Genomic DNA, 21,881 nt, shown 5'->3' with positions numbered 1-21,881 from the left:
TCCCTGAGCACCACTAGATTTAGCCCTGGTGACCCCCCAGCGCTAGCAGATGTGATTCTTGAGCATGTCACACAACAGACTGAACTCTGCCTGGAGTGTGCCCCTCTACCATGAAAGATGAAAGACACATAAATCACTGACAAAATATGATGTTTAGGTGGACAGATTGATAGTACTGTGGATAGGACACTTGCCTTGCCCATGGCTGACTCAAGTTCTATCCCTGGCAATCCCATGTGGTTCCCTGAGTCTAACCAGGAGTGATCCCTGAGCACAGATCCAGGAATAAGTCCTGAGCACCAGGTGTGGCTCCAAACCCGGTAGCACGGTAGCATGCTCCTCCCGTTGTTCATCGATTTGCTCGAGCGGGCCCAGTAACGTCTCCATCATGAGACTTGTTGTTACTGTGTTTGGCATATTAAATACATCAAGGGTAGCTTGCCAGGCTTTGCTGTGTGGGCGAGATACTCTCAGTAGCTTGCAAGGCTCTCCGAGAGGGGCGGAGGAACCGGGTGTGCACAAGGCAAATGCCCTACCGCTGTGCTATCACTCCAGTTCAGACAAACAAAAATACTATGTCTGTCATATGATATTTATATGAATATAAAAACTCAAGGAGCCAGAGCGATAGTACAGTTTGCATGAGTCTTGCCTTGCATGCAGCTGATCCAGGTTTGATCCCTGCCAGGAGTGATCTCTGAGCAAGGGCAAGTAGTAAGTCCTAAGCATTGCTGGGTATAGTCCAAAGTCAAACAAACCAAAAAAATTCACACACAGTGTTATAGCTTTACTACATAACAGAAGGTAGAGTAATATGGTGCTATTATAGCTACACAACATAAAATATCATTAATATTTCCCATAAGACAAAAAAGCAATTTCAAACTGTAACTGGTTAAGTCAGGTTAAGTAAGGTTAGGGATAACTCAAAGAGCTGGGTCTGGTTTTTGGCATTGCATGTCTCCCCAAGTCCCAGCACTGCCAAGATGGCCTTGGTGGCCCTAGCACAGTGCTGAATATACCAAGGAATAGCCCCAGGGTCTCCTAACACTGCTTGGGAAGACCCACCCCCTTATGACTTGATGTTCATGATCCTTTTTCTTATTTGGGTAAAACACAAACAACTCAGGCAGATGAATTAGGTACTTTCTCAAGAAATGCCATAGAATTTCACAATAGTTTGTGTTTTCAAAAGTTCATCTGGCCTCTGGAAAGAAAGATGGCAGCCGCTTGGGAGCCTTATGGAAAGCCAGGTATGAGCCGGTGGTGACGGGGCGACTAAAATCTCATGGGAAGGGGGGCATTCCCGGCTCATCCTTCACGCCCTACCGAGATCACCAGTTGCCCCCCACGAGCGGCTCTCCGGCACGGCCATGGCTCCAGAGCACAGAAACCAATCTCTTAATTATCTGACTCTCAGTAGAAATACTTCCAGGGTTAATAAGTAAAATAGCAGAAATACAAAACCGTGCGGCCGTGATTCAAGACATCATTTAATTCTTGAACCCAGCTGTAGAAAGCAAATCATTTCACAATGCTTTTTCAGCATGTCTGATTTGGGGGGGTAAACTCTAAATAATAATGGTGCATCTTTTATAGAAACAATGAAGCTAGTCAAAATAGATCGAGTATTAACTAGAATTCATCTGCCTCACAGGCATTGGGAGGGATGGGGGGGTTGGGGGTTTATTGGGGTTCTTCGTGGTGAAAAATAAGTATTGGTAAAGGGAAATGTGTTTGATATTTGCATGACTGAGACCTAAACCTGAAAGCTTTGTAACTTTTCCCACAGTGATTCAATAAATAAATAAATTATAAAAAAAAAAGTTCATCTGTGCTTTGCCCACTTAAACTGTATCAGTACTGGACATCCACATCTATGCACTCCTTCAACGCTACAGGCTACAGTTCTAGTTCAGTCCCATAACAGTTTCCAAATGATCCTCTGATCCTTGTGGCAATATAAAAGCTAAAATATAATAACCAGAGTACACTCTAGAGAGAAATCTGACGGCTTTTCAATAAAGGAGGAAAAAAACTTAAGAAAAGTTCCTTGTTGGTCCAGGGAGAAGACTCCAAGGGCTGAATGCAATCTTGACTTTGCATGTAGGAAGACTGGGTTTATCCCCAGGACTGAATGTCTCCTGAGCACCAAGCTGGGAGTAGCCCCCACGCACTGAGTCAGGAGTAGCCTCAATACTGCCGGGTGTCAAAGAAGAAAGGAAGAGGGAAAAACAAAAGGAAAGGAAGGAAGAAAAAGGAGGGAGGGAGCGAGGGAGGGAGGGAGGAAGGAAGGAAGGAAGGAAGGAAGGAAGGAAGGAAGGAAGGAAGGAAGATGTGACTCAGTAGTGGAACATTTGCCTTGCATGTGTGAGACCTTTGATTCAATACTTGGCACCAAAAGTAAGACAAACAAGTTAAAAAAAAAAGCAAGGGAAAGAAATTTTTGAACATTATACCTTCTAAGCCTGGAAAAATTGATAACATACACCAGTTTCCAAAATAACTTTTATTACTATATAAAAACAAGTCAGGAAAATATAGATGCATAATTTCTACAAAATTATAACATATTCAAACTATTTAATCCCCTCCCCCATAATTGTTTTCAGATAAAAAGACAATTTTTAAACATAGAAATCTACATGTTTTCAGGTACCTTGTAAGGGAAAAAAATAAGTCTTCTTTCTTCTATACTTTTCTGTGTGTGATTCTAAGATAAAGCAGTAATGGGATTCTATTTATCTTGAAAAGGGACATACAAGGAGTAAAATCCCATCACAGGGCAACAAAATTGAGCATAAAGTTTTACTTCTTTGAACTTTTAGACCTCGTAGTTGGGTCAGTACTGCAATGGAATTTCCAACTCAGGCTGGCAAAGTGCCTAATTAAAAACAAGACATTCCCTTTGTTTAATCCTTTAAGAAAGTAGAAACCAGTTGTTTTTTAAAAATGCAAATCCCTTCTTTGTTCTTTGGTTTTTTAGATCTGAGGTGTGGTTACCAACGAGCAAGGCTTAAATGAGACCACAGGAAAAAATTCTAGAAGGATTCAGGGAGACTCAACAGCATAGGAAGTATGCTCTCCTGATACTATTCAAAAAGTATATTCATTTGAGTTGCTCAAAGGTCTTAGTGTTGATTTAGATGAGTGTTAAAATAAAGCACACCCCAACCCCCACCCTCTCCATGAAATTAGATTATGGGGTAAACCGTGCCAGTCTCTCTTTCACTCTCTCTTTCTCTCTCTCTCTGAAGATGTTATAAGCTATAATTATTTGGGAGAGATTTCAATCACTTGCTTGGAATTGATACCCTAGGCTTTCTTTTCCCCTATTCTTTTTCTGGGATTTTACTAAGATATTTTGGGGAGAGACACTTAAGGTAAGGAAATATCCACTTTTGAAAGATAAAGGTACAATTATCATTAGAATAAAAAGTCCATTAAAAGAAAGATTTTCTAGATATATTTTTACAATGTTCATAAAGGTTGGAAAAGAAAAGAATTTCCTCTAATATCTGTAAGATTACCCTCACAATAGTCCAGGAAAAAGAGAAAATGAAAGAGCTAAGTTCTGCTCAAACACTTTGCAATGGAAAAGAATATTCTTGTGTCGAATCCATAATTAACTTTTCATTAATATCCTCTTTCTTGGCCTCCACAAAACAGAATGACAGCTTCGATTCTTGGGGTTGTCACTGACCTGTCCTCCCCCTAAAAAATCTTGTGGAATTTTTGTGCGCCTTTATGTAATGAAATATCCATTTATCAAAATATGTTTGCATAACAACACAATTACTCCTTCCTCTTAGCACTAAAATATGTAGCATGAGGTACTCATATTGAATTTAATTGTGCCTACTATGTGTCAGGCATTAGACCAAGCACTGGAGACTCTTCTGAAACTATTGTCCAATTTTGGAAATAGAATTAAACAAGAAGAATGCAGTATTACAGCAAGATATCCTTTAAATAGTTATTCAAGAAGCTTAAAGGAAATCAATTCATTAAGCACCAACAATGTTTAGTATATTTGGCATAAAAAGTAGGTTGTGTTTACATTAACATTCTCAATTTAAAATTGCAGGGAACCTCCCCCACTCCCGCCTCCCAATCAATCCCCAAAATGAAAAGTATCATGTCAGCACAGGCATTGCTCTAGATTTTTAATTTCAGTCAGCTTAGAGCCTAAACAGAGATTCCTGTGCACAAAAATTGTCATTACTGAGTTGCAATTCAATACGGGGAATCAGAAACTCTAGAAATCCCCCCAAATTTTCTCCCCCCACTATTGTTTCAAAACAACAACAGGTCTTCAGACAGTGATTTCCTCCTTCCAAACCCCAAGCTATTCAGTCACCAATGGTTCTAAGAACAGATATAACAATGGTTAACCTTGAAAGCTACAAATCTTTCTCAGTCACCAAGGCATCATTTCAGAGCAAAGGTACATCAATGTGGGTCGCAGCTTTTTGGCAGCGGTACAGTATACCTATGACCTATGTACAGGTATGGATGAGTCTTTGGTTACGAGGGAACCTTGGAACAAAGAGCCAGGAAACACACTTTAACAATGATACTATAATCCAGCTGCTGAGGTTTACCCACGGGAGGGTCAAAGAAGGTACAAATTAGTATAAACAGGGGGTGGGGGGGACCCAGATGAGTGCAGTGGTCAAATGATAGATGGAGGAGCCAGCCTGTTGGGTGTGAACCTTTGCTCCCCCACTAAGGAGCCTTGGTCATAGGTGGCAAGTTACTCACCTCGTCAAACTTCCAAACACATATTTGAAAAACAGGGCAGATAACAGTATCCAGGCATCAGGTTTCTGGGGCAATGAGCAATATTTGTAAAGTGCTTAGAATAATATTAGGTACATAGTAAGTGCATGTAAGTACTTTTAAAAATAAGAATATTAACTTGGAGACAAGAGTTCTTTGAGGTTCATAAAGTAATGTATGCTGCTCCAGCATCCAGGCATATAATCTATCTATGCAAAGTACTTTGTTCGCAAAGTAGCCCAAATCCGAGGTGTTTTTTTTTTTTTTTTTGACGCCCTGGGACTAAGAGAAGTTTTAGAAACTACTTTCCAGTCCTATCAGAAACAATCTCTTTGATTGCCGGTGGCCCAATCACAGGACCAAAATGCTCTAACAGAAACCTTGGTTTCTCTGGACAATCTAAGCTCAAAGCAGCTGAAGAGAAGGGAGTGGCAGCAGTGGGAAGACTGGACATCTCAGTCTCTTGTTTTTAGGTCACACCCAGTGGTGCTCAGGGCTTACTCCTGGCTCAGAGATCACTCCTGGAAGTGTCAGGGAAATCATACGGGGATTGAACCCAGGTCTGTTGTGCACAAGGCAAGAGTCCTCCATTCCCTCTTTGGCATATATTTCTTCTTTGTCTCTACACACCTTTCTAAGCAAGTTTCATTCCATAAAAACTACCTTGCTTCACTATTTAGTGCTCTCCTGAAATTCTTTTCTCTAGGGGAAGGATGACAGACCCACAACGCCTGTGCTGAGCTTAGGAGTGACCTGATCAAGGCATTTTCCAGAGTGCTGGTTGCCAAGGTGGGTGTAGCAGAAAGGTAGGTAGAAACATTCTTTACTTGAGTCTACCTTCCTTGATGCCTGGCAACATAAATATGCTCTGAGCTTGTTGTGATTTAGGATACCATTAATGATACAGAGTCATGCATACAATGTATCAGCACCACAAACATTTTCTCCACCAGTGACCCCTTTCTCCACTACTACCTCAGGATCCCCACTTCAACTTTTGCTCCCTACCTACCTCCCTGCCAAGGTAAGAAAAAGACCAGTTCTTAGGTTCTGTTGCCTTGGCCCGTTTGTTATTCCCTTACTCAGCTTCTTTACATGCCACACCCGAGAGATCATCATTTCTTATTCTGTCCCTCTTCTGGTTGATTTCACTCAGCAGATCCCCTCCAGTTCCATCCTCGTGGCAACAAATTGCATGATTTTCTCATTTCTTATAGCCTAGTGGTATTCCACTAGTACATGTATCAAAGTTTATCTGTTCTTAGACCCTTGAGTTGTTTCCAGATTTGGGCTATTGTTGCAATGATTATAGGAGAGTGCATGTCTTTTTGGAGTAGAGTTTTTGAGAATATCTGTTCTTTTTATTTTTAATTTTTTTTTGTAAATCTTGAATGTTACCAAACTGAACTAAAACATAACAAAATAAAACAAACATTGACCTCTCCCAGTCGGAGAAGTTAAGCTGTAGAGTCAGTTTTTCTAGGAACCTTCTAGGCTTACATCTCTACAACACTTTACATGGTGGATCTCTGGCCAGTTTCATCCAGGGTGAAGTTTCTTTTCCGAGCTGCAGCTTCACTGTTTAACTCAGAATCTGCCCTATCAGCATTGCTGAGGTTGATTGCCAAGGAGCCCTCTGCTCCCTCTGCGGCACCTCCGTTTGAACGAAGAAGGACTGAATTTGGTTCCTTAGGACGTTTCCACTGAGGCCTAGTGACGATCCAGAAAATGAGGGCACCGAACACCAGAACCAGAAGGCCAAGAACATTTGTGAAAATGCCTTCAGGTGGAAAAGAACTGTATGCAGGGGCTTTCCTATAAAAAAAAAAAAAAAAAAAAAGAAGAGAGGACGTCTAATCACAAATAAGGCCATACAACAACCTACCAAGCACTCTTGAATTTCATGCTCAAGACGCACAGTGAGATGGTATCAGTGTAAATTCCCCCACTCCCCACCCCCCCCACCCCTGCCCCCCCCAAAAAAAACCTGACTGTTACAATCTGTTCATTTTTTACCCTTCTTCCAACATTAGAAATGCTATAGTGGCCAGAAGATAGTACAGTGGATAGGGTTTGCCTTGTATGTGGCTGACCCAGATTTTATCCCCGGCGTTCCATATGGTCCCCCAGTATAGCCAGGAGTTAATTCCTGAGTGCAAAGCCAGGAGTTACCCCTGAACATTGTCGGGTGTGACCCAAAAAGCGAAAAACAAAATCCAGAAGTGATACTTTACACTTGTATAATACATTCTTTAAATAGTTACTTTCAAATCTATGTTAACATCAAAAGTCATTACGTTTCTAGGTACTTTCCCCAATGAACAAGTATTTAACATCTTATGGTTTAAGTCTATTAGGTGTACAACTTACAGGGAAAAAATCAGTTTCTCAGTCACTCCCATAAGCACTGTTGCAATCACTGTTCCAAAGATGACAAGTCCTGAATAGACGTGGATGGGCATGAGAAATTCTCGGAGCGAAGGCGGGGCCCAGGGGAGCAGAAAGATGAGAAAACCTAGGAGAAGCTAAGCATAAAAGAGTAGCAAGGTCATCCTCTAATTTTAAGTCTTAATGAATTTTAAAGATCATCCTTTAAAAAAATTGTAAGTGCAAAACAAAGAAAACTTCTGTATAGAATCCAGGACAATAAAATAGAAAGTAAGTTTCCCCACTCCACTTCCACCAGTCAAAGGTTATACCTACTATCACTTTCTAAATGATCCTTTGAGAAAATTTCTATCTATACCAATATAAGTATCCATGAATATGTGTGTATAATATATATATATATCACTGTCCTCCCGTTGTTCATCGATTTGCTCGAGCGGGCCCAGTAACATCTCCATTGGAGACTTTGTTGTTACTGTGTCTGGCATATCGAATACGTCACGGGGAGCTTGCCAGGCTCTGCCGTACGGGTGAGATACTCTTGGTAGCTTGCCGGGCTCTCCGAGAGGGGCATAATATATACGTGGACTATAAATTTATCTACACACAAACATATGGTCTTACATGTTGTCTTACAATAAATATATTTGTTCTGCATCATGTTTTTCCCTTTCTAGTGTATCTCGAAGATCCTTTCCTAACAACACATTTCTCTCTTTTTTTTCTTCTTTAATGGCTTGTATTTTAACAAAATGACATCATTTATATGCGTTCTTACTTCTAGTCTTCTCTGATCATTAACAAGGCTACCCTAAACATTCTGGTACTCGGTTTGTTTCTATTAATTTCCTAAAGGTTGCCCAGCAGGAAGTGAAATACCTTAAATTACTAAAGCAGACTTTAAATGACAAACACTAATCACCATGGCACTCACTGCTAGTTCAACCTGAAGAAAGAAAAAAAAAAACCCAACTAGGTGGAAAGAAGTTAACAATTCTGGTTTATGGGAAAGAAAGAGTTTCTCTATTCTCCAGTTTCTTGATAAGCAAGTCCCCCGTGGGATGTTTCTCTGCAGAGAGGACAGTTTGGTGGTGGGTTTCCCTTTCCCTCCCCTCTGTTGTTGTGATGCCTGGGAGTCATCTTTCCTTGTGGTGCTGGAACACAAAGGGCTGTGGCTCTCCAGAAACTGCACCCGTGTGGCCCCGGGGATTCCCTAAGGGCAGTGCTGCTGGGAACACACGGGTTACTGAATTATTAAGTTTAAAATGGAATAGTTTACAGTACCGATTTAGGCCCTACCAGCCCAGCAAAATAATTAAAAGGCAAATGGAGAATGAGAAGAAAAAACCCCCCAACATTATTATCATAACTTTTCACCTTTCCTAACTGACCTCAAAGGACGAATGGGGGGTGGGGGGAGTGGAAACATACAGGTAGAGGGGAATCAAGGCCTTAGTTCATTTTGAAAGAGCTGATAGGGAATGGGAAGAAATGGGAAGAAATAACAATTAACAATTAACATTGGTTTGCGTTTTTCATTGTCCATTTTATACTGCAAATGCCTGATTATAATTGGGGATATTTAAAGAATCCTGTTGGAGATACAGAATTTTCCTAATTCTCCTGGAGTTAGAATTTGTGATTCTATTAGTATTGAAGCATAGCTTCCTGGTGCACAAGTTTTAGTTTTTTTTTTTTTTTTCCAAGTTATTGTCTTTTTTTTTGCCACATCTGGTGCTGCTCAGGGGTTATTTCTGGCCCTGCACTCAGGAATCACTCCTGGTAGTACTTGGGGAATCATATGGAACACCAGAGATTGAACCCTGGCCAGCTGTGTACAAGGCAAACACTGTACCAGCTATACTAACTTTCTCACCCCAAGTTGTGTTTTCTAGAGAAAAATGTGGCTCGGATACATGACTGTCAAAGATTTTGCACAAATACATTCTTGTAAGTCACCATATTTTTAGTTGCTTACCCACAGAAATATACTTTTTCATATACTGTGTTCCTACTTCTCCCCCTCCCCATGATTTTTTAAAAAACTTCTTTGGATTCTTAGCATTTTTGTTTCATTTCTTTTAGGATTTATCATGTGTCTCCAGAAATCCTATAAGTTTCAATGTTCTAAACATGTGGAACATTAGAAGTTTGTTTACTGAATCCAGGGTAATTTAGCTCTCTTAAATCTCATTTTGACCACTAAGAATGCTTTCAATGATGAGAACTTATATTTAAAAGGAAAACGGAAAAGGGTGCTGGAATGCTTAGTGGACTGAGCATATGCTTTGGAAGCTAAGGTCCAGGTTTGATTCTCAGCGCCAGATGATCCCCTCAAGAACCCTAGGAAGCAGCAACGAGCCAGGAGTGGCCACTGCCCTTCTAAGAGTAAACCTGGAGCACAGCTGTGTGTGACCCAAAACAAAGGAAAGGAAGAGAAAAGAAGAGAAAGGAAGAGAGAAAGGGAGAAAGAAAAAAAGAAAGAGAGGAAGGAAGGAAGGGAGGGAGGGAGGGAGGGAGGGAGGGAGAGAGGGAGGGAGGGAGGGGAGGGGAGGGGAGGGGAGGGGAGGGGAGGGAGGGAGGGAGGCGAGGGAGGGAGGAAGAAAGAAAAGGAAGGAAGGAAGAAAGGAAGGGAGGGAGGGAGGGAGGGAGGGAGGGAGGGAAGGAAGGAAGGAAGGAAGGAAGGAAGCAAGCAAGCAAGCAAGCAAGCAAGCAAGCAAGCAGGCGGGCTGAAGAGATAGCACAGCAGGTAGGGCGTTTGCCTTGCATGTGGCCAACCCGGATTCGATTCCCAGCATCCCATATGATCCCCTGAGCACTGCCAGGAGTAATTCCTGAGTGCATGAGCCAGAAGTAACCCCTGTACATCGCCGGTTGTGACCAAAAAAGCAAAATAAAAAGAAAAAATGAAAAAGAAAGATAGGGAAGGAAAGAAGGAAAAAGGGAAGGGAAGGGAAGGGAAGGGAAGGGAAGGGAAGGGAAAGAAAAGAAAAGGAAAGAAGAGAAACATTTTTACTGACTAACCATCTAGGTCTTTAGTTTTCACTGAACTCCAGTGACCTGAAATTACAAAATCTCTTTTTTGCTTTAAGTCAGTGGTTCTTGAAGTGCTGTTCTTAGAAGTCATGCACCAAAACACTTGAGTTGTTTATCTAATGAGATCCCTGGACTACATAAGATCCACAAAACCAGAAATTCTGGAAGTCGGACCCAGGAATCTGCATTTTTACTAAATTCTAGTAACTTGAAGAATACTGCTTTTTCGTCATTATTCTTTTTATCGAGGTGATATTGGTTTACATGACAGTTTATGTTTTAGGGGTACAATTTTAGCCCTTTTCTAAGTGTATCTTACCATGCACCACACATCACCAACATCCTATTTCCCTCCACCACAGTCCATTAGGCTCCTCCTGCCTCTCTCTCCGATAATCTCAGTTCCATTACTGGAGTCCAATAGTTTAGCTCGTTCTCATTTCTTGTTTTGCTTCTCTATTTGCCACAGATGAGTGAAATCACCTGTAATATTTGTCTTTTTACTTCTGAATAGTTATGCTTAACTGACCCCTTACAGTTCCATTCATTCGATCATGAATGGCAATAGGTCATCTGCTGTTGGGCATTTGGAGGGCTGCCTCCAAATCTAGCTACTGTTAATACAGCTGCAACAAACATTGGTGTGCACAGCTTTTCAAACTGGTATTTTTGTATACTTGAAATAGACCTGTAGGAGTGGAACAACTGGATCATAAATAAAGCTAAATCTATCCTTAATACCGTAAGAATTCACCACACTGGCCTCTTTCCATAGAGGACAGATGGACTGATTTTCCCACCAACAGTGGAGGAGGCCCCATTTCCTCCACACCCTGCCATTACTGGTTGTTTCTGGCCTTCTGGAGATAGACCCTGCTTTCAGGAGTCAGGTAACAGCTCAGCGTTACTTTGTTTTGCCTTTCCCTGATAAACAGTGATAACAAACACTTCTTCATAAGCCCTTTGGCTCTCTGCATGTCTTATTTGAGGAAATGCCTGTTTAGTTATTCTCCCCATTTTTGGACCATTTTGTTTGTTTTATTATTGCTGTTGCTGACTTTTTTGAGTGTTTTATATTTCTTTGATATTGGTCTTTGTCAAATGTATGGTATGTAAACCTTTTGTCCCCTTTAGTGGGATGTCTTTTTGTTTATTTTGTTTGGGGGCTGTACTCTACGGTGCTTATCTCTGGCTCTGTGCTCAGGGATCACTCCTGGAGGTGCTTGGGCCCAGGACCATATATGGTGTTGGGAACTGAACCTGGGTCAACTGCATGCAAGGCAAGCATTCTACGGCTGTACTATCACTCCGGCACCAGTCCTTTTTTTTGTATTAATGATAGTTCTTTTCACTGTGAAGAAGCTTTTTGATTTCATATAACCCCCCATTTTTTTTTGTTTTTGTTTCCCTTGCTGTGGGAGTGTAATTCCTAAAGACATCACTAAAGTCCGTTACATGGAGTGATTTGCTTGGGTTTTTGTCAAATGTATTTATGGTTTGGGATCTGATATCCAAGTCTCTAATACATATTGAGTTAACTTTTATGCATGCCATGCAATATGATCCAGTTTTATTCTTTGGCATGTTTCTATCAAGTTTTTCCAACATGATTTGTTGAAGAGACTTTCTCCATTTTATTGCTCTTGGCCTCTTTGGTTGCATATTAACTGTCCATCTACATGAGGCTTTAATTCCAGACTCTCAGTTCTATTTCACTGATAGAACTTTTTATTTCAGATCTATAAAATTTATGATTACTACCTGTGTGGTGTAGTTAGAAATCAGGAAACATGATGCCTCTGTTGTTTTTTTATTTATTGGGATTATTTTGGAAATTTGAAATCTCTTACGGTTCTATACAAATTTCAGTAATGCTTGCTCTATTTCCTGGAAGAATGCCATGAGAATTGTTTGGCTTGGTTTGGGGGCCACACCTGGCAGTGCTCAGGGTTTATGCTTGGTTCTGTGCTCAGGGATCACTTCTGGCACTGCTCAGATAGAACCAGGCCCAACTGCAGGTAAGGCAAATGCCTTATTCCCTATCCTAGCTCTAGGTTGCCTGCCATGGGCATTTTGACAGAGACTGCACTAAATCCATAGAATGCTTTGAATAGGATGGTTGTGTTAATCATGCTTATTCTTCCAAAACTTGATCACATGCTATTCTCACAGCTCCTGTGTCTTCTATTTCTTTTAATAGAGACAGAGTTGTCAACGTAAAGTCTTTCACCTCCTCTCTTCAATTGATTCCAAAACTTTTAAAAGATGCAATGCAGATGGGATTGTTTTCTTGATTGGTTTTGTTTTGTTTTGTTTTCTGTTTGCAGTTAGACATGCAACAGATCTGAGGGACAAACTTTTAAATTTTACTTATTTTAAAAAACTGTAATGTTTTCTCCCCCTTGTCATTGTGTGGGGGTGGTAATGGGTACCCACACATCTGGTCCTGATGCTTGCTAAGGGTTACGGAACATCAGGTCGTGGTGCCCACACACTCAGCTGCAATGCCAGCTAGGAGCGGCTTTCTTTAGCTGTGTGGCTCATGCAGTGCACCTGGGGGACTTGCTCACACAAGTGTTTCCCAGAGATCCTACCTCCTGGCCATGGTGTTCAAACATCTTGTTCCTTTTTCAGTTGTGGTGCTCACTGGTGATTGTGAACCTTTGTGAGACATTAGCACACCTGGCTGCAGTGTGGCCCCAAAGCATCTGCGGCCCTGGGGTCAGAGACGGCAGAGCTTTCAGGATTGTAGTTGGTGCACGTGGTCAGATTTCTAATTAGACTTAGACCATAAAAGTGTAAGACAGGGGTTCAAAGCCACTGAGCCATCCCTCTGGGCTCCTGAAACACTCTTTGTTTGGGGACCACACCCAGTGATGCTTCGAGTTCACTCCTGATTCTGTGCTCAGGTATCACTCCTGGCAATGCTAAAGGAACCATGTGCTAAGGAACTAGCCACATGCAAGGCAATCAAATTAATCTCTGTACTATCTACCTGGACACTGCAATCGAATTTGGTATACTAATTTTGTAGCCTACCACTTTGCCGGATTGTTTTAGTATTCCTAATAGTTTTCAAGTGGAGATTTTAAGATTTCCTGTTTATTATGTCACCTGCAGAATTATAGTTTTATTTCTTCTTTTCCAATGCTTAGTCGAAGGCTGCAAGTTATTAGGTCTGGAGTGACAATACAGTGGGTAGGGCATTTGCCTTGCAAGAGGCCGACCTGGGTTTGATTTCCGGCATCCCATATGGTCCCCAGGGGTGAGCCCTGAGCACAGAGTAACCCCTGAATATCACCAGGTGAGGCCCAAATAAACATAGAAGAATCCTGCATGTTATGAGTCATGGTGCTCACTGGGATCTGCAGTGCTCATACATGACTTGCCAGGGCTTGCACCTCCTGGCTTGCTAGGGTGCCTCCACATCTCCTTTTTAGTTGCAGAGTTTGCTGGGATTTGTACTCCTCTGCGGTGCTCACTGTCATTCCTTGCTGCAATGTGGCCAGAATCATGGACAGGCACCAGGGTTCCCAGTCAGCAGAGCTTCAAAATAGTGCTCATTGATGTGGCAACACTGGTCATTTGAACTTGTGACCATAGGCAAAACAGGTCTCTGCCCTAATCTTAAGAAAATTAATGTAAGAAAAATTAAGAAATATTAGGGTTGGAGAGATAGTACAGAGGGTAAAGTGGATGCACTGTATGTGGCTTGCCCAGGTTTAATCCCTAGCACCCAACTTGATTCTTTGAGCCTGCCAGGAGTGATTCCTGACTGCAGAGCCGTGAGTTGGCCCTGATCACAGCTATGGCCAGAAAAACAAAACAAAACAAAAAAAAAACAAAACAAAACTAGGAATTACTGAAAGAAAAAAAAGAGAGAGAGAATATTTATTCTGTGGTCTATGAATCTTAGTGAAAATGGTTTTCAGAGGAATAAGAAGTTTAAATGCCTTTTTTCAAAAGGAAATATTAAAATATATAAACTAAATATTCCCTTAGGAAAGTAAAAGAGGGTGTGAGAGAAAAGCCCAATGGGCTGCGTTCATGCTGTGCATGGTGGAGGTCTAAGTTTGATCCTCACCTCAGCAAGGTCCCCTGAGCACTGCCAGGAGCTACACTGCCAGGTGTGCCATTCTGTACCAATAATTTGTGTCCTATAGACTTGCCTTCCCATATTTTTGCATTCGAGTAATTAGTTCTTTTTCCTTTGTCAAAAAGTAAAGTAGAGCTGCTGGGGAGATAACTCAAAGGGTTGGATAGGTGCCCTGAGTTCAGTCCCTAGCTCTGCATGGCCGCATAGCCACCCCTCCCCACCCCAGCCCTCCCTCCTTTTCCCCCCAACCCCCCACACCTCACCCAGCTCTGCTTCCCCACTCTGTCAGATATATAAGTGTGGCAAGTGCTAGTCAGTCCCCACAATCCAAATCCCTCTTCAAAAGAAATAACTGAATAGAGCCAAGGAGATAACTCAGAGTGCTGAAATGTGTGCTTTGCATTTGCAAGACCTCAAGTTCAATCCCTTACATCACAGTACCCCCAAGCACCACTGGGTGGATGCCTGGTAGCACTCCAGACATCACCAGGGAGTGCCAGGGAGGCCCTGGTGGCCTCCGAACATCATTGAACACAAGCACTCAAGAGTTAGACCCTTATAACCAGGCTGAGTAATGGAGGGAGCAATCCCTGTGTTCCTTGAGCACTGCTAGGGAAGCCACACTACCCAAAACAATTATAGACATATGGAATGTCTGGAAAACAGCAGGGCGTTTCAAGTCCACTGAAACTGGAACCGGGCAATTAAAGGTCTGGGCCAGTGGTGCAATGCTGCTGGAGTCCAGTAGAGCTGAGGCCCACGAGGGCTACACCTGGCAGTGCTCTGGGGGCCATGTGGTACTAGGGATCAAATTTGGAGCCTTAAGCATGCAAAGCATGCACCTCTAGTCCTGGAGCTATTCCCCTGGTCCCAATGTGTTAATTACACACGAAATGAATGATTGATACAGAGCACAGGACATTTGCCTTGCAAGAAGACGACCCTAGTTCAATCCCAAGCACTATATATGCTCCCCCCAGACCACCAGGAGTGATCCCTGAGTGCAGAGCCAGGAGTGATGCCTGAGCATTCTGGAAGCACTCCTTTGTGGTGGGGAAGGGGATGTGATCACTTCCTTCCCCAAAAGAAGAAAAAGAAAAAGAAAGAAATGTATGATTGTCCAGAAATTACCAGAAGGAAAAAAGATCAATAATCAACTGGAATTTGGCCACCTAGAGATCATCATTTAGCATGCAGGTACACCTCTTTTAAGATGATCAGAGATTGCTTTGCCATGTAATCAGTAAAGAGATATTTTGTTTAGTCCATTTTAGTTGCTGAACTCAGAAGCACAGAAGCTACACAGTACTTGGGTGGGCTCAGTTCTGTTCTTCAAAGTGAGGGTCCCAAATAAGGGCTGAGTAACTGTGGGACCATTATGGACAGAGTGTAACCTAAACCCCAGCTCTGCTCCACTATGCCCCTTGACATTTAACGACTGTGTCCTTCATTGACTCCAGCCTGCTTCCCCAGTGTACAAGAGCTGGGGTTTGCATTCTCGGTTGTGCACAGGTGAGGAGGTGGGTCAAAGCCTAGAGAATACCCCTCTGAAAGTGAACCCAGAGCTGTGTAGAGTCCTCTAGAGTTGCCAGAAAGCCAGGAGGGTCCTCCAGAGCAATGGCAACATCTTAACAGCCCCTGCTCTTACCACTCTCTTCTCTGAGGGGATGGGGTATACCAGCTGACAGTATCTCTATAGTGTGGAGAACCCGGAGAGAAAATCAACTGTGAGGAGAAGAGAGAGATCAGGTCTCAGGTCAGCCATCCAACTTGAGGTGTGTTCCTTGTGACTATTTGATAGGATATGTCACAAGAAAGAAATCTAGAGCTCTTGCCTTTATTGGTTCATGAAACTTACAGTTCAAACAAGAGCAATGTAGGGGTTAGGAGAGAGCAATTTTCTTACATGTGTAGTTAAGATTTCATATACCCAATAATCCAGAAATTCTATTTTGAAAAGACAATCAGTAATCCTATATTCAGTGTGGCCCTACTCATAGTGGCCAAGATCTGGAAACAGCCCAAGTGCCCAAGAACAGATGATTCCATATAGAAACTGTGACATACACACACACACACACACACACACACACACACACACACACACACACACACGGGAGGTAGGGGTGGGGGGAATGAGAGGGGGCAGGAGCTATAAGAAAAGATGCAATTCACCACTATATGAATGGGTCTGGAAAGTATCATGCTGAGTGAAGTTAGGAGGAAAGGAACAGGTACAGAATATCAAGCTTATATGTGACTATAATAAAACACTGTAAGGGCCAATGCAATAGGTCCTGAGAATCAGCCTGAGTCTGCTAAGGGGAGGCGGCGGTGGTGGGTGGAGGTGAGGACAATGAGGACCCTGTAACGTTTATGGCAGCACATTGTCACTGGTGGGGGGACAGCCTGAAACTCTGTTATTAGCAGCATTGTGAATCAAGGTGCCTAAATAAAATTGAAAAAAAAAATGGCTCACATTCTTATTTCTAGACACTGATTTCTGCTGTTGTCCTGTCCCTCTCAGGGAGAAATTCTTTGAAAGAAAATGAAAAAAAAAAAAAAAAACAAGGATGGGCAGACAGGGGAAGAGGGTTCCCAAGAAACTCTAAGCAGAGAAAACACTAATAGTATCTGAACTGTGCCTCGTTCTGTCTCTGGTTTGTCATATGCTGAGACACTGACCTGTAAGATGTAGTACACGACAGCAGTCAGCCCAATCCAGCTGTGCAGACTGTACATATTGGGTATTTTCTTGGCATTGTGGAAATCAAACACGGCCACCAGTGAGATAATGGCAAGAATGGCTGCAATGGCATTTAAGCCCGCGTGGATGGATTTCATCAGGAGCTTGCTGCATTTCCAGGTCCATGGCAGTCTATACACGATGATGGCTACAAAGAGACAGACGGGGACAGGAGGCACATTTACTTTCTCAGCACAGACAACAGTTTGACACACTGAGTACTTCCTTCTACAAAACCTCTCTCTCTCTCTCTCTCTCTCTCTCTCTCTCTCTCTCTCTCTCTCTCTCTCTCTCTATTTTGGCTTTAGGGCCACATCTGGTAATATTCAGAAGTAACTCTTGGCTCTGTACTAAGGAATAACTCCTGGTGGTGCTCAAGGAATGCTGAGAATCGAACCCAGGTTGGCTGCATGCAAGATAAATGCACTTCCCACTATACTATTGCTCCGGCCCAAAACCCTTTTCTCTTAGTCTCTGCTTTCCCCCCCCCCCCCTTCCTTGACTCCTGGTGGTTCCTTCTAGACATTATTTTTTGTTGTTGTTCCAGCCACACCCTGGTAGTGCTCAGTGCTTACTCCTGGCTCTGCACTCAGGGATCATTCCTGGCAGTGCTTGCAACATATGGGGTACCAGAGATCTACTGGGGTACGCCATGTTGCAAGTCAAGCACCCGACCGACTGTACTACCGCTCCAGCCCCCATCTTGGACTCTTTCTGGGATTATTTTTTTTTCTTTTTGGGTCACACCCAGCAATGCTCAGGTGTTATTCCTGGCTCTGCACTCAGGAATTACTCCTGGCAGTGCTTGGGGGACCGTATGGGATGCCGGGGATCGAACCCAGGTTGGCTGCACGCAAGGCAAACACCCTACCTGCTGTAGTATCACTCTGGTGCCACTAGGATTATTTTTACTTTCAACTTGTGAATGAAAGTTGGTTGACCCTCAGTCCTGGGACTTTTCCCTCCTCTCTCTCCCTTCCCCTGAAATGCTATCTATATAACATTTATAAAGCATCTACATAGTGAGATTTCCAAAATTTGCAGCAACAGATTAGAAGTTTCTAAACTCCAGACCATATAATCCAATACATTCCTGATATCTCCTTCTAGATGCCTCCCAAGTATGTCAAACTTAACATACTCTAAACTAAATTGTTAATCTTATAATATGGTTTCTTTGTATAGTATCATAGTTAACTTAAAGTGAAAAAGAAAGATAAATCAGGGTAAAGAAACTATGATTCATCTACACAGTGGAATACTATGCAACTGTCAGGAAAAATGAAGTCATGAAATTTGCTTATAAATGGATGGACATGGAGAGTATCATGCTGCGTACAATGAGTCAGAAGGAGAAGGCCATATATAGAATGACTGCATTCACTGGTGTGATAGTAAAAACAAATAGTATGAGATTATTATCTAAAGCCAGAAAAAAACAGGGGCCAGGAGGACTGGTCAGTAGTTGGAAGCTTGCCAAAAATGTGGAGGGGGTGATGTGGAGAGCAGTTAAGATAGAGAAGGGAACAATATCACAAGAACAGGTGAAAATGATCACTCTGGACAAGAAGTGAGTGTTGAAAGTAGGTGAAGGGATATACATGATGGACTTTCAGTATCTGTATTGGAAACCATAATGCCCAAGGGGAGAGAGAGAGAGAGAGAGAGAGAGAGAGAGAGAGAGAGAGAGAGAGAGAGAGAGAGAGAGAGAGAGGTGGGGGGGGGAAGAAAAGTGCTTGGTGAGCACCACAGAGGCTGGGGGCGGGGTTGGGAAACTGGGGTCATTGGTGGTGGGAAACGTACACTGATAAAGGAACAGACAGTATCCGAATGACTAATAACCATAAGAAAGATATCAAATCACAGGCAACAGAGAAAGGCAATTTAAAACCAAAGGAGATCACCTCTACCATATATTTAAAAACCTGTAGTACTGTCCTCCTGTTGTTCATTGATTTGCTCGAGCGGGCACCAGTAATGTCTCCATTGTGAGACTTGTTACTGTGTTTGGCACATCGAATACACCATGAGGAGCTTGCCAGACTCAGCTGTGTGGGCAGGACACTCTCGGTAGCTTGCCGGGCTTTCTGAGCGGGGTGGATAAATCAAACCCAGATTGGCCACGTGCAAGGCAAATGCCCTACCCACTGTGCTACCACTAGAATCCATTTAAAAGCCTAAACAGAAAAAAATGAGTATTGGAGGAAATGTAAAGCAAACAGGACTTTAAGGTTCTACTGCTCGAAGTCTAAATGAGAATACTCTTTGGGAAAAGAGTTTTATCAAGGTAAGTGAAATTTATGCATACCTTATAACCCAGCAATTCCTGGGACTTAAAGAAATATGAACACATGTTCACCAAAGACAGGCACTGGAGTATGCAGGGATGTGGCTCCAAGGAACAGTGCACCTGCCTAGCATGCATGGTGGTGTCAGCACTGCAACTGGGTTGGCACATTTGTTGGCTGTGGTGCCAGGATTTGTGCACACTTTGATGCTGTGATGTGGATCAGTGCCACACCTGGCCATGTTCAAAGATTACTCCTGGTTCATTGCTCAGATGTAGGAGTCATTTCCAGTGGTGCTCCTGGGTTGGGGGGCAGATCATGTGGTACCAGAGACTGAACCCAGGCCCCCAGCATGCAAAGCATGTGTTACAGATTACTGAGAACTTTTTGAGACACCAGTGTGATGTGTTAACATTTTGCATCTCATTTCTGTAAGAAAAGTATGATTATAGTACCATTACACAGAGAATGAGGTGAAACACAGAGAAGTAATTTGCTCTGTCTCAACTGTTTTCAAGAGAATATTATTGCTATCACCATCCCCATGACCACCCTCACCACCATGTCATCCAGGAACCTCTACAGGGAAAAGAACTTTGATGAGTAAATTTGAACATCAACCTATAAAAAACTTGAGATATTTTGCTTTCTGAAAGGCAAATTATGAATAATAAACCACAATAGACTTTTGTCCCCAATCTGGATCATATGATACCAAATTTTTTCCAAAATACAAAAGGCAGAAGTCAGGCTTTGTGACTCTTACTGAGAAGACTAAAGAGATCTGGCAGTGCCTGGTATGGGGGAAACCAGGAAGGTGGTTTCACGATCTGAGTACACAAGTGGCTCCTGTTACAACAACACATCACTTTAAATTTAGGTACTGCATGATCAGCTCCACAATACAAAAGGACCTTATAAAATTCCTGCCAAGACGTCAAAGATATTTTTGTTCCCAGTGAAGAGTATTGATATTTCTCAGTAAGTACTAAGAACATCGTACAGAAACAGGTGAAATTTTCCATTAAAATCTCTCCCCTTTGAGTAGTAAAACTTGATTTTTGATTCATTTACTTTCACTCAAATGCGCGTTTAGACTGGTTGCCAACTAACAATCCCTCTCTAGCAGGAGAATAAATGAAATATAATATAGTCTTTTATTGATGATTTAAGATTATCAGTAAGGCAGACTGCTTCTGTCACTCTAGAAGTAAATCCATAGGCACTTCTAAAGCATGAAAAGTGCTATTTTCAGATTCAAATAGACCCAAGAATTATGATTTTTATTGATATTCTTAATCCCTGGGTCTAATTTCTAGTTTTTCCATTTCTTCTTTTAATTTCTTGCTCAGATTGGGGTACCTGCTACAACATCTTTTTATGCAATTTTGCTTCCTTATTCTTAATAGCTCTAATGTCTAGCTTATAATTTTTTTAAATTAATTAATTTATTTATTGAATTAATAATGGATGAGCCTCACGCATAAAAGAACTGACAGAGGAACCCAGGTGTGTGGGACCCGGGGCTGAGATCTCCAAGCCTGCACAGTTTGGGACTGGACCTGCCAGTAACTAGACAGTTACACCCACCAACTACCGTGTAACTCCAACAACGGCCAGGATCCAGAGATTATCACACTCAGCTCCCGGAAGCACGCAGCCGCATTCGCGGCCGCGCGACATCTTATCATCTCATTCCTAATTTGGTCAAACTGGCAGGCTACCAAATGTAACATGCCCACACGGCAGAGTCTGGCAAACTCCCCGTGGTATACCCAATATGCCAAATACCAGTAACAATGATGGGTCTCATTCTCCTAACCCTGAAAAAGCCTTGAATATGGCACTTTAAAAAAAAAAATCTCAGGGCTAGGACGAAGAAGACGTTACTGGCACCTGCTCGAGGCAATCGACGAACAACAGGGTGGTCATGATCGTGATTGATTGAATCGCTGTGGGAAAAATTACAAAGCTTTCAAGTTTAGGTCTCAGTCATGCAAATATCAATCACAATTCCCTTTACCAATACTTATTTTTCACCACGAAGAACCCCAGTAAACCCCCCCTCACCACCCCCCAGTGTCTGTGGGGTAGATGAATTCTAGTTAACACTCTGTCTACTTTGACTAGCTTCATTGTTTTGATAAAAGTTGCACCATTATTATTTAGACTTTACCCCTCCCCCACAAACTCAGCCATGCTGAAAAAGCATTGTGAAATGATTTGCTTTCTACAGCTGGGTTCAAGAAGTAAATGATGGTTTTGGATTTCTGCTATTTTATTTATTAACCCTGCAAGTATTTCTTTCAGATAATTAGGAGATTGGTCTCTGTGCTTCTGGGACTGTGGCCATGCCGGAGAGCCGCTCATGGGGGGCAACTGGTGACCTCAGTCGGGCGTGAAGGACGGGCCGGAGCGCCCCCCGTCCCATGAGGTTTCAGTCGCGTCCCACCCCCGGCTCATACCTGCTCTCCACAAGGCTCCCATGTGGCCACCATCTTTCTTTCCAGAGAGGAGAGGGCAAATGGGGCAACACCCTTTCCCC

General features: G+C 42.5%; 1 protein-coding gene across 1 annotated transcript in view; it reads right to left on the bottom strand.

The window, feature by feature from the left end:
• Positions 1 to 5,051: 5,051 nt before the first annotated feature.
• The window catches only part of LOC130019691 (plasma membrane ascorbate-dependent reductase CYBRD1), a 32,735-nt gene continuing 15,905 nt past the window's right edge, over positions 5,052 to 21,881 (bottom strand). The window contains exons 2-4 of the mRNA XM_056110303.1: positions 16,988 to 17,196; positions 7,153 to 7,307; positions 5,052 to 6,597 (exon numbers count right to left, since the gene is read on the bottom strand). Coding sequence (XP_055966278.1) covers positions 6,297 to 6,597; positions 7,153 to 7,307; positions 16,988 to 17,196 — 665 coding nt within the window. The 3' untranslated portion in view covers positions 5,052 to 6,296. The remainder of the gene's footprint in view (positions 6,598 to 7,152; positions 7,308 to 16,987; positions 17,197 to 21,881) is intronic.

The sequence above is a fragment of the Sorex fumeus genome, unplaced genomic scaffold (assembly GCF_029834395.1).
Source record: "Sorex fumeus unplaced genomic scaffold, SorFum_2.1 ptg000009l, whole genome shotgun sequence".
Taxonomy (NCBI): Eukaryota; Metazoa; Chordata; class Mammalia; order Eulipotyphla; family Soricidae; genus Sorex; species Sorex fumeus.
The sequence above is the reverse complement of the archived record's forward strand: the minus strand, read 5'-3'. Positions and strand labels throughout refer to the sequence as shown.